A 13,485-nucleotide genomic window follows, 5' to 3' on the forward strand; every position below is an offset into this window, starting at 1 on the left:
ACCTAATCGAGCCAGTCAGCTATCCAGAAATACAAAGATAAAGATATCCCCTGATATTGACCCTATTCACCCAGTCTACCAATCTCAACACTGTAACAGACTTCATCATTGGTAAAGTGTTGAATTCAGACATAACAGCAACATCTCACGGAAGTCCTCTACCTGCAAATCTGAGACCATGATTGTCTTTCTATTGTGGGTGTGGTAGCAAAGCAACCTTTATTTGCATGCAATTAACATATATTAATATGCATTACCATTTCTCCTGACAATGGAAGAACTGCTCAGGCGAGCTGCAGGAAACAGAGGCTTCACCCGCACTATGCCGAAAGAGCGGCAGAGACTCCCGAACTATCATCAGACTTTTTGACGAGGCACACTGCATTGTTTCAGACGGCATTCAATCCCTGCTCTTCCAAAGAGAAAGTGACATATTTTTTTGTTTGGAGCGGAGATACAGTGGCTTTGAACTAGGGCTTAGACTTAAACCTGATTTCTCCATCCTGAACTGTCCTCTCGCTCTCTTTCTCCATCTCTCTCTTTTTATTTCTCTCTCACCCGTAGTGTCAGAACTGAGTCTCATTCACTCCCATATCTTTCCCGTTGCTGGCGAGAGCATATGCGTCCTGGGTGTTTCTAGTGAGAGATGCTTCTTGTGAGTCTCTCCTGGTGACTGTCCAGTCCCGTGTGTCTCTCCACGGTCTCCCATCCCTGGTCAGTGTCCCTGTGTCCTGCTGCGTCTCTGCCTCACTACTCAGGTGTGTGTCGCTGCGGGGGATGCTCTCAGCCCGGACCCCTCCCTTCCCCCCTGTGGTGAGACTCTTCTGGAAGGACTCAGATGTAAAGTAGTACACCACTGGGTCTAGGCAGCAGTTGAGGGTGGCCAGACACAGTGTGATGGGGTACAGCGTCCGGACAAACCTTCACATTCAGAAAACGCTAATTAATGGCCTCAATGTGGCAAGTAATTTTGCACCAAACACCATACACTGTACATAGAGATAGACTAAATCACATATCTACAAACAGCAACAACACAATTCAGAGGACAACGTTTTTATGAAAATTGACATGTTGATTTATTGATTTCTTAAAATGCAAGTGCTAAAGTGTTAAAGTTGTCCAGAGCCTGGGTTTGCACCATGGTGTAGAGGAAGAGGATTGAGTTGTAGGGTTAGAGTTAGTTATACCTCTCAAGGTTACAGTTGGCCAGAGCCTGGGTCTGCACCATGGTGTAGAGGAAGAGGATTGAGTTGTAGGGTTAGGGTTAGTTATACCTCTCAAGGTTACAGTTGGCCAGAGCCTGGGTCTGCACCATGGTGTAGAGGAAGAGGATTGAGTTGTAGGGTTAGAGTTAGTTATACCTCTCAAGGTTACAGTTGGCCAGAGCCTGGGTCTGCACCATGGTGTAGAGGAAGAGGATTGAGTTGTAGGGTTAGGGTTAGTTATACCTCTCAAGGTTACAGTTGGCCAGAGCCTGGGTCTGCACCATGGTGTAGAGGAAGAGGATTGAGTTGTAGGGTTAGAGTTAGTTATACCTCTCAAGGTTACAGTTGTCCAGAGCGTGGGTCTGCACCATGGTGTAGAGGAAGAGGATTGAGTTGTAGGGTTAGGGTTAGTTATACCTCTAAAGGTTACAGTTGGCCAGAGCGTGGGTCTGCACCATGGTGTAGAGGAAGAGGATTGAGTTGTAGGGTTAGGGTTAGTTATACCTCTCAAGGTTACAGTTGGCCAGAGCCTGGGTCCGCACCATGGCATATAGGAAGAGGATGGAGTTGTAGGGGACGAAGCAGATGATGAAGATGGCCAGGTGGACGAGGATCATACGGAGCACCCGGCGCTTGCTGTTGCAGCTGTGGCCGATGGTCCCTGGGCGACGGAGGGTCCTCAGCACCAGAGAGGAACACACCAGGTTGGTTAGGAGTGGGAGGAGAAAACCTACGATCTGGAGAGGACAGGAATAGCTTAGCACATAAATAAATAATAAGATACACCCATATAGACACACTGATACACACACTGATAAACGTATATATATATATATATATATATATATATATATATATACACACTGATATATATATATATTTACACTGATATATATATATATATATATATATATACACTGATATACACACTGATATACACACTGATATATATATATATATATATATATATATATATATATATATATATATATATATATATATATATATACACTGATATACACGCTGATATATATATACACTGACATACACACTGATATATATATATATATATACACTGATAGACACACTGATATATATAGATATATATATACACTGATATACACACTGATATATATATATACACTGACATACACACTGATATACACTGATATACACACTGATAGACACTGATTCACACACTGATGGACACTGATATACACACTGATATATATATACACACAGTGATATAAACACTGATATATATATACACACTGATAAACACACTAATAAACGTGTATATATATATATATATACACACTGATATATATATATATATATATATATATATATATATATATATATATATATATATACACTGATATATATATATATATACACTGATATACACACTGATATATATATATATATATACACTGACATACACACTGATATACACTGATAGACATACTGATTGATATACATACTTTGAGAGGCCAGGATTCAATCCCATTGTGTTTAAAGACAAGGTGGCTTTTAAAGCAATATTACCAGCAGTCCCAGAGATCTTTCAATCTTACCGCGTTCCCAGAGATCTTTCAATCTTATCGCGTTCCCAGAGATCTTTCAATATTACCGCGTTCCCAGAGATCTTTCAATCTTACCGCGTGCCCAAAGATCTTTCAATATTACCGCGTTCCCAGAGATCTTTCAAACTTACCGCGTTCCCAGAGATCTTTCAATCTTACCGCGTTCCCAAAGATCTTTCAATATTACCGCGTTCCCAGAGATCTTTCAATATTACCAGAATTCCCAGAGATCTTTCAATATTACCGCGTTCCCAGAGATCTTTCAATATTACCAGCATTCCCAGAGATCTTTCAATCTTACTGAGTTTCCAGAGGTCTTTCGAATATTACCGCGTTCCGAGAGATTTTACAGCCTTTTTACGGCCTACGTCTCCCAGGTGATCGAAGAGAATCCATCTCTCTCTTCCTCCCTCCCTGCCTCCATCCCTCTCTCTCTCTCTCTCTCTCTCTCTCTCTCTCTCTCCTCACCTCTATAAAGATAGTAATCTTAGACAGGTATGTCTTCCAGGTGCTCTTGGAGAATCCCTCGAAGCAGGCCGTGGCGCGGTTCGCCTGGTTGATCGTGGAAAAGAAGGTGACCGATATCCCTCCACCCACGATGGTGAGCCAGACCGCAGCACACACCAGGCCTGCGTTCCTCCTCGTGCGGACTGAGCGTGAGCGGAAGGGGTAGACGATGGCCAGAAAGCGGTCCACGCTGATGCAGGTGAGGAATAACATGGAACCGTAGATGTTGGTGATGAACGCTGTTCCTGATACCTGGGGGAAGGAGAGAGATTGAATGATTAATTGAGTAATTCCTTCATTACCTGACACCTGGGGGTGGAATAGTGGTATTAGGCAGAAACACACATACAGCCAAACACCTGTGCAATGACAGAACAGTTCACACGGTGAAAAGGGCTAGAAACTGGTAACTACCTTGCAGAGTTCATCTCCAAAGGGCCAGTGTCGGTTGACGTTGTAGTAGACCTTGAAGGGCAGTGTGAACACAAACACAAGGTCTGACAACGCCAGGTTAGTCATGAACAGCGTTGTCTCGTTGCGTAGCTTCATCCGGAAGCAGAACACAAAGAGAGCAGCACAGTTGGTGCAGAGCCCCAGGACAAACACCACACTGTAGACCACGCTGTACAGGTCATACTTAAAGCTGTCATCTATCCCACAGTCCTCCATGCCTGTCTCATTCAGCACCAGACCAGCCATGCTGAGGCCGGGGTGGAGGTAGAAGGGTAACGGTTGGGGGTGGGGCAGTGGGCGTTTTCTGGGAGGTCAGTGGGGGGTCCACCAGGCAAGCCCCCCCCAAGGCATCCCGATCTCAGATGCACACACACACACACACACACTCCCAGAGATGCTGACACTATGTGTGTGTGTTTGGGTTGGTTGCTTCACCTGCAGACAGAAATAAACAAGTCAGTTAGACTGTTAGCATGCTAGCCTAGCTTCTCCCCTCTATGTCAGTTAGACTGTTAGCATGATAACCTAGCATCTCCCCTCTAAGTCAGTTACACTTTTAGCCTTATAGACTAGCATCTCCCCTCCAAGTCAGTTAGTCTGTTAGAATGAAAGCATTTCCCCTAGGGCAGACTTACAAACTCTGGGGATAATTGGCTGAAATGATTCAGTTAAATAAGGGTTTAATACACAGCCCATCTGTAAACAGCCCATCCAACCAACTACCTACCTCATCCCCATATTTGTTTTTGTTTTTCTGTTCTTTTGCACACCAGTATTTCTACTTGCACATCCTCATCTGCACATACATCACTCCAGTGTAAATTGCTAAATTGTAATTACTTGCCACTATTGGCCTATTTATTTCCTTACCTCCTTACCTCATTTGCACACACTGTATATAGATGTTTTTCTATTGCGTTATTGACTGTATGTTTGTTTATCCCATGTGTAACTCTGAGTTGCTGTTTGTATCACACTGCTTTGCTTTATCTTGGCCAGGTCGCAGTTGTAAATGAGAACTTGTTCTCAACTGGCCAACCTGGTTAAATAAAGGTTAAATAAAGGTGAAATAAAGGTGAAATAAAGGTTAAAAATAATGTCTATTAATACAGTTGCAGATGGTCTTGTTCAGGCAATAAACAAATATTTAGATAACAGTGCTTACAAACGCATTCCAACACCTGGATTTCTCAAGTCTCTCTCTCTCTCTCTCTTTCTCTCCCTCTGTCTCTGTCTCTGTCTCTCTCTCTCTCTCTCTCTCTCTCTCTCTCTCTCTCTCTCTCTCTGAATATTCTCTCTCTCTCTCTCTCTCTCTCTCTCTCTCTCTCTCTCTCTCTCTCTCTCTCTCTCTCTCTCTCTCTCTCTCTCTCTCTCTCAATTCAATTCAAGGGGCTTTATTGGCATGGGAAACATGTGTTAACATTGCCAAAGCAAGTGAGGTAGATAATATACAAAAGCGAAATAAATAATACAAATTTACAGTAAACATTACACATACAGAAGTTTCAAAACAATAAAGACATTACAAATGTCATATTATATATATATATATATATATATATATATATATATATATATATATATATATATATATATATATATATATATATATATATATACAGTGTTTTAACAATGTACAAATGATTAAAGTACACAAGATAAAGTAAATATGCATAAATATAGGTTGTATTTACAATGGTGTTTGTTCTTCACTGGTTGCCCTTTTCTCGTGGCAACAGGTCACAAATCTTGCTGCTGTGATGGCACACTGTGGAATTTCACCCAGTAGATATGGGAGTTTATCAAAATTGGATTTGTTTTCGAATTCAAATTATTTCTCTGTCTCTCTGTCTCTCTCTCTCTCTCTCTCTCTCTTTCTCTCTCTCTATCTCTTTCTCTCTCTATCTCTTTCTCTTTCTCTCTCTATCTCTCTATCTCTCTATCTCTCTCTCTCTCTGTCTGCCTCTCTGTCTGTCTCTCTTTCTGCCTCTCTGTCTGTCTCTCTGTCTGTCTCTCTGTCTGCTTCTCTGTCTGCCTCTCTGTCTGCCTCTGTCTGTCTCTCTGTCTGTCTCTCTTTCTCTCTCTCTCTCTCTCTCTCTCTCTCTCTCTCTCTCTCTCTCTGTCTGTCAAGGCTATAGCAAGGCTATGCTCACTCAGACTGTACATAGTCATTGATTTTCTTAATTTTGGGTCAGTCACAGCGGTCAGGTATTCTGCTACGGTGTACTCTGTTTAGGGCTAGATAGTCGTCCAATTTGCTCTGTGTTTTGGTTGATTCTTTCCAGTGTATGAAATAGTTATCTTTTTGCTTTCTCACAATTTGGTTAGGCCTAAATGTGTTTCTGTGGGGTCTGTTTGTATTTGTGAACTGAGCCCCAGAACCAGCTGGCTGAGGGGACTCTTGTCTAGGTTCATCTCTCTGTAGGTAAGGGCTCTGTGGGGTCTGTTTGTGTTTGTGAACAGAGTCTCAGAACCAGCAGGCTGAGGGGACTCTCTAGGTTCATCTCTCTGTAGGTGAGGGCTTTGTGGTGGAAGGTTTGGACATCTCCTTTTTTTAGGTAGAATTTAACATGCGCTTTTCTGAGTTTTGATAACTAGCGAGTATAGTCCAAATTCTGCTCTGTACACATAGTCTCAATTGAGTGTTTGTCCCATTTTGTGAATTCTTGGTTGGTGAGTGGACCCCAGACCTCACAACCATAGAGGGCAATGTGTTCGATATCTGATTTAAGTATTTTTAGCCAGATCCTAATTGGGATGTTGAGTTTTATGTTCCTTTTGATTGTGTAGAAGGCCCTTCTTGCTTTGTCTCTCAGATTATTCACATCTTTTTTGAAGTTACTTAGGCCAAGGTACATATAGTTTTTTGTGATTTTTGTTTCTATGGCAACGGTGTCTTGATGGAATTTGTATTTATGATCCTGGCAACTGGACCTTTTTTGGAACACTATTATGTTGGTCTTACTGAGATTTGCTGTCAGCGCCCAGGTCTGACAGAATCAGTGCAGAAGATCTAGGTGCTGCTGTAGGCCCTCCTTGGTTGGGGACAGAAGCACCAGATCATCAGCAAACAGGAGACATTTGACTTCAGATTCTAGTAGGGTGAGGCCGGGTGCTTCTGACTGTTCTAGTGCCATCGCCAATTCGTTGATATATATGTTGGTGGGGCTCAAGCTGCATCCCTGTCTCAATCCACAGCCCTGTGGAAAGAAATGTGTGTGTTTTTTTGCTGATTTTAACCCCACGGTTGTTGTTTGTGTTAATGGATTTTGTGTTTTTCCCTCAACTTTTTCTTTCTCAATTCAATTCAAAGGGCTTTATTGGCACGGGAAACATATGTTAACATTGCCACAGCAAGTGAAATGGATAATGAACAAAAGAGAAATAAACAATAAAAAATGAACAATTAACATTACACTCACAGAAGTTTTTAATCCCAGCCCCCATCCCCGCGGTAGGCCAGTTAAAAAATGGTTCTTAACTGACTTGTCTAGATAAATAAAGGTTAAATTAACAATTTAAATATTTTAAAAAGTTCCAAAACAATTGAAACATTTCAAATGTCATATATTATTGCTATATACAGAGTTGTACCGATGTCTCTCTCTCTCACACGCCAAGACAGTACCTACCACACATTCTCTCTCTCTCTCCATCTCATGTTGACAGCCTTCCACAGTCTACTCCTTAACTGGGGGCCTCTGTCTCTCTCTGTACTGAATCCCACATAGTGACTTAACATTGTAACACAAAGTAACTGAACAGAGTAAAACTGTCAATTAAAACATTAACACACAGTGATTTAACACAGTAACACAGTGACTTAACACAGTAACACAGTGACTTAACACAGTAACACACAGTGACTTAACACAGTAACACAGTGACTTAACACAGTAACACAGTGACTTAACACAGTAACACAGTGACTTAACACAGTAACACAGTGACTTAACACTGTAACACAGTGACTTGGCTAGACTATATAGCCTTCCTAACATTCAGCTATATAATGCTGCTTCATGCTGATCTGTTATGAATGTACTACAGCTGAGGTAGCAGTGTCAGGGACTGGGCCAACGTGTGTGTCACCGTGAGTGAACTCTGTGTGTACGCAGCTGTCTTTTCAAGGTCCATGACCTGACCTGCTGTATACATGAGCTACACACACAATGCAGCTGTTTCTTTCTGTCAGTCCCACTATAGATACTAGACCAATACAGCGGTTTCTTTATATCAGTCATAGTACAGATAGTACAACTCAGACAGACAGGCAGAGAAACAGGTAGAGAGAATGGCAGAGAAACAGGTAGACAGGCAGGCAGACAGGCAGACATAAAGGCAGAGAAACAGGCAGACAGAAAGGCAGAGAAACAGGCAGACAGAAAGGCAGAGAAACAGGCAGACAGACAGACAGAGAAACAGGCAGGCAGACAGGCAGAGAAACCGGCAGACAGAAAGGCAGTGAAACAGGCAGACAGACAGGCAGAGAAACAGGCAGACAGACAGGCAGAGAAACAGGCAGACAGAAAGGCAGAGAAACAGGCAGACAGGAAGGCAGAGAAACAGGTAGACAGGCATGTAGAATGTATCAAATCAAAATGCAAAACTGATAATCAGATAATCCTCCCCCATGCCTGTCTCTTTTCCCCTTTATTCCAGTGTTATTATGGGGGTTAAAAAGGTATAAACATAATACTGTAAGGAGTTCCAGGTCAGGAATCAGCTGGCATTGATTTCAAGGCATGCTCTTAGTCCTGGTCCTATCTGACAGGGAAAGAGAGAGATGTCCTAGTCCTATCTGACAGGGAAGGAGAGAGAGATGTCCTGGTCCTATCTGACAGGGAAAGAGAGAGATGTCCTAGTCCTATCTGACAGAGAAAGAGAGAGATGTCCTGGTCCTATCTGACAGGGAAAAAGAGAGATGTCCTAGTCCTATCTGACAGAGAAAGAGAGAGATGTCCTGGTCCTATCTGACAGGGAAAGAGAGAGATGTCCTGGTCCTATCTGACAGGGAAAGAGAGAGATGTCCTAGTCCTATCTGACAGGTAAAGAGAGAGATGTCCTAGTTCTATCTGACAGGGAAAGAGAGAGATGTCCTAGTCCTATCTGACAGGTAAAGAGAGAGATGTCCTAGTCCTATCTGACAGGTAAAGAGAGAGATGCCCTAGTCCTATCTGACAGGGAAAGAGAGAGCCGCTGATGATATAACTTTTAAGACCCAAACAAGTTGTTAAAGGCTAACAGTTGAACCTGTAAAGAAAAAGATAACTTTTGGTTCAGTGACCGATTATCTTGATTGACACTAGTTACCACAGCCACAAAGTAATAACCCTGCCGATTTCTACTATTTCTCTTTTTAAAATCTTATTTTAAACCTAACCTTAATGTCACCTGTTAAGTCCACTTCAATCCGTGTAGATGAAGGGGAGGAGACCGGTCAAAAATTATGTTTAAACCTTGAGACATTTGAGACGGATTGTGTGCCATTCAGAGGGTGAATGGACAAGACAAAAGATTTAAGTGCCTTTCAAAAGGGTATGGTAGTATGTGCCCGGCGGTTTGTGTCAAGAACTGCAACACTGCTGGGTTTTTCACACTCAACAGTTTGCTGTGTGTATCAAGAATGGTCCTCCACCCAAAGGACATCCAGCCAACTTGACACAACTGTGGGAAGAATTGTAGTCAACATGGGCCAGCATCCCTGTGGAACGCTTTCAACACCTTGTAGTGTCCATGCTCCAACAAATTGAGGCTGTTCAGAGGGCAAAAGGGGGTGCGACTCAATATTAGGTTGGTGTTCCTAATGTTTTGTACACTCAGTGTATATATATTTTTTTGTGGAAACCTGATATCTGAGTTAGTGAGGATGATGATAATGATGACAGCTCACCTGGTTGTCACCTCTGGTTGTCAAGTCAACACGTTCAACACTGCTACTGTCCCGGGAAACATCAGACTGGTTCACCAACAAGTGTTTTGTTTTTCTTCCGCAGGTGGTCTCTTTGCAGTAACTTCCCTTCAAACAGTATTTAAAAGTTTCCCAGGTTCTGTCATTTTGTAAAAACTTAACAATCTCGCCGTATCTAGAAGAGCATGTTGTTTATTTCTACTTGATGGAAAACGCAGTAAGGGATCCAATTCACCGCGCAGGGTCCTGTGCCTAGTTGAATGTGAATTTCAGCAGAGGATTTGTTGGTGTGTTCGCCGGCGCGTGCGCGTGCGCGGTCGGTGGGCTGGAGGTCGACTTGCATGGCCAGAGGAAACGAGACAATAGCACCTTGGTCGCTGGAGGGAGGGGGGCAGGGGCACGTGGGAGCTGAATAGGGAATTGTTGGAGAGGAGGAAGGGAGAGTGGAGCAGGGGAAGGAAAGAGAGAGGAGGGCTCTCCGTCCTGTGCCCCTCTCCCTCTCCCTTTCTCCTCTCCCTCTTTCTCTCCCTTTCTCCATCCCCCTCTCTCTCTCACTCTCCCTTTCTCCAACCCTCTCTCTCCCTCTCCCGTTCCCCCCTCTTCCTTTCTCCCCCCCTCTCTCTCTCCCTCTCCCTTCCCCACCCCCTCCCTCCCTCCCTCTCCCTCTCTCCATCCCCCTCTCCCTCTCCCTTTCTCCATCCCCCTCTCTCCCTCTCCCTTTCTCCATCCCCCTCTTTCCCTCTCCCTCTCCCTCTCCCTCTCCCTTTCTCATCCCCCTCTTTCCCTCTCCCTCTCCCTCTCCCTTTCTCCATCCCCCTCTCTCCCTCTCCCTCTCCCTCTCCCTTTCTCCACCCCCTCTTTCGCTCTCCCTCTACATCCCCCTCTCTCCCTCTCCCTTTCTCCACCCCCTCTTTCCCTCTCCCTCTCCCTCTTCCTTTCTCCTTCCCCCTCTCCCTCTCCCTTTCTCCATCCCCCTCTCCCTCTCCCTTTCTCCACCCCCTCTCTCCCTCTCCCTCTCCCTTTCTCCACCCCCTCTCTCCCTCTCCCTCTTCCTCTCCCTTTCTCCACCCCTCTCTCCCTCTCCCTTTCTCCACTACCCTCTTTCCCTCTCCCTCCCCCTCTCCCTCTCCCTTTCTCCACCCCCTCCCTCCCTCTCCCTCTCCCTCTCCCTTTCTCCACCCCCTCTCTCCCTCTCCCTTTCTCCACTACCCTCTTTTCCTCTCCCTCCCCCTCTCTTCCACTCTCTTTCTCTCAATTCAATTCAAGGGCTTTATTGGCATGGAAAACATATGTTTACATTGCCAAAGCAAGTGAAATGGGAATAGGTAATGAACACTTCGTGAAATAAACAATAACAGATTTACAGGAAGCATTACACTTACAAAAGTTCCATAATAATAAAGACATTTCAAATGTCATATTATGTCTTTATACAGTGTTGTAATGTGCAAATAGCTAAAGCACAAAAGGGAATATAAACTAAAACATAAATATAGGTTGTATTTACAATGGTGATTGTTCTTCACTGGTTGCCTTTTTTTGAGGCAACAGGTTGCAAACCTTGCTGCTGGGATGGTAAACTGTGGTATTCACTCGGTAGATATGGAAGTTAATCACAGTTGGATTTGTTTGGAATTCTTTGTGGATCTGTGTAATCTGAGGGAAATGTGTGTCTCTAATATGGTCATACATTTGGCAGGAGGTTAGGAAGTGCATGTCAGTTCCCACCTCATTTTGTGGGCAGTGAGCACATAGCCTGTCTTCTCTTGAGAGCCATGTCTGCCCACGGCAGCCTTTCTCAATAGCAAGGCTATGCTCACTGAGTCTGTACACTGTCAAAGCTATCCTTAAGTTTGGGTCAGTCATAGTGGTCAGGTATTCTGCCACTGTGTACTCTCTGTTTAGGGCCAAATAGCATTCTAGTTTGCTCAGTTTTTTTTGTTAATTCTTTCCAATGTGTCAAGTAATTATCTTTTTGTTTTCTCATGATTTGGTTGGGTCTAATTGTGTTGCTGTCCTGTGGCTCTGTGTGGTGTGTTTGTGTTTGTGAACAGAGCCCCAGGACCAGCTTGTTTAGGGGACTCTTCTCCAGGTTCATCTCTCTGTAGGTGATGGCTTTGTTGTGGAATGTTGGGAATCGTTTTCTTTTAGGTGGTTGTAGAATTTAACATCTATTTTCAGGATTTGTCATCATTAGTGGGTATCGGCCTAATTCTGCTCTGTATGTACTATTTATTGTTTTACATTGTACTCTGAGGATATTTTTCCAGAATTCTGCATGCAGAGTCTCAATATGGTGTTTGTCCTATTTTGTGAATTCTTAGTTGGTGAGCGGACCCCAGACCTCACAACCATAAAAGGTAATGGGCTCTATAACTGATTCAAGCATTTTTAGAGAGAGAGAGAGAGAGAGAGAGAGAGAGAACAGGGCCAGATGCTCAGCAGGCTCTGCTCACACTTACTGGTCTGAGGCCAAACCAGGCGACTAACAACATTCAACACTTTATGGAACAGAAAGCCTTCACTGGTTGCCCTTATTCATGCTGGAATATCCAAGGCCTGAGGTCATCTGCCTTTAGCCTAAAAAGCAGGAACCTGAACTTCACCACATGGTATAGAGGAGAAGGACCTACTAGGTTACAGAAATCTGTCCCATCCACCAAACTACCAGGTGTGAAACAGGGAAGGAACTCAGGGGGTACTCTAATTTAGTGTAGAGCAGACCTAACTCACTCTATTAAATTAATCAAACAGGAACATTTTACATTTGGCTGGAAAATCAAAAGGAGATGATCTCAACGGAAAAAAATGTCCTCCTGAGTGCTACCTACAGTGCATTCATAAAGTATTCAGGCCCCTTCCCTTTTTCCACATTTTGTTCCGTTTCAGACTTACTCGAAAATGTATAAAATTACACATCTACACACAATGCCTCATAATGACATTGCAAAAACAGGTTTTATGAAATGTTGCTAATAGAAATACCTTGTTTACATAAATAATCAGACCCTTTGCTATGGGACTCGAAATTGAGCTCAGGTGCATCCTGTTTATATTGATCATCCTTGAGATATTTCTACAACTTGATTGGAGTCCACCTGTGGTAAATTCAATTGATTGGACATGATTTGGAAAGACACACACCTGTCTATATTAGGCCCCACGGTTGAAAGTGCATGTCAGAGTAAAAAAAAAAGCCATGAGGTCGAAGGAATTGTCTGTAGAGCTCCGAGACAGCATTGTGGCACGGATCTGTGGAAAGGTACCAAAAACTTTCTGCAACATTGAGGGTCCCGAAGGACACAGTGGCCTCCATCATTGTTAAATGAAAGACGTTTGGAACCACCAAGACTCTTCCTACAGCTGGCCGCCCGGCCAAACTGAGCAATCGGGGGAGAAGGAATAACCCGATGGTCACTCTGACAGAGCTCCAGAGTTACTCTGTGGAGATGGGAGAACCTTCCAGAAGGACAACCATCTCTGCAGCACTCCACTAATCAGGCCTTTAAACGGAAGCCACTCCTCAGTAAAAGGCACAGCCCGCTTGGGATTTGCCAAAAGGTACCTTAAGGACTCTCAAACAGTGAGCAACAAGATTATCTGGTCTGATGAAACCAAGATTGAACTCTTTGCCCTAAATGCCAAGTGCCTGGCACCATCCCTACGGTGAAGCATGGTGGTGGCAGCATCATGCTGTGGGGATGTTTTTCAGCGGCAGGGACTGGGAGACTAGTCAGAATCAAAGCAAAGATAAACGGAGCGAAAGTACAGAGAGATCCTGTTCCAGAGCGCTCAGGATTTCAGACTGGGGCAAAGGTTT

General features: G+C 43.7%; 1 protein-coding gene across 1 annotated transcript; it reads right to left on the reverse strand.

Moving 5' to 3' along the window:
• Positions 1-520: 520 nt before the first annotated feature.
• Positions 521-10,001, reverse strand: lpar4 (lysophosphatidic acid receptor 4). Its single transcript, XM_036970129.1, has 5 exons — positions 9,648-10,001; positions 3,716-4,189; positions 3,263-3,553; positions 1,713-1,945; positions 521-921 (listed from the first exon to the last, which is right to left on the reverse strand). Exons 2-5 carry the CDS (start codon positions 3,998-4,000, stop codon positions 567-569), a joined length of 1,164 nt encoding a protein of 387 aa, XP_036826024.1. The 5' UTR covers positions 4,001-4,189; positions 9,648-10,001; the 3' UTR covers positions 521-566.
• Positions 10,002-13,485: the final 3,484 nt, after the last annotated feature.

The sequence above is a fragment of the Oncorhynchus mykiss genome, chromosome 31, assembly GCF_013265735.2.
Source record: "Oncorhynchus mykiss isolate Arlee chromosome 31, USDA_OmykA_1.1, whole genome shotgun sequence".
NCBI lineage: Eukaryota > Metazoa > Chordata > Actinopteri > Salmoniformes > Salmonidae > Oncorhynchus > Oncorhynchus mykiss.

Coding starts and splice junctions, on each gene's coding strand:
- lpar4 (XM_036970129.1), bottom strand. CDS start 4,000: ATGGCTGGTCTGGTGCTGAATGAGACAGGCATGGAGGACTGTGGGATA. Junction 3,554..3,715: donor TTGGAGATGAACTCTGCAAG/GTAGTTACCAGT, acceptor TCCTTCCCCCAG/GTATCAGGAACAGCGTTCAT. Junction 922..1,712: donor GCCAACTGTAACCTTGAGAG/GTATAACTAACC, acceptor CTGAATGTGAAG/GTTTGTCCGGACGCTGTACC.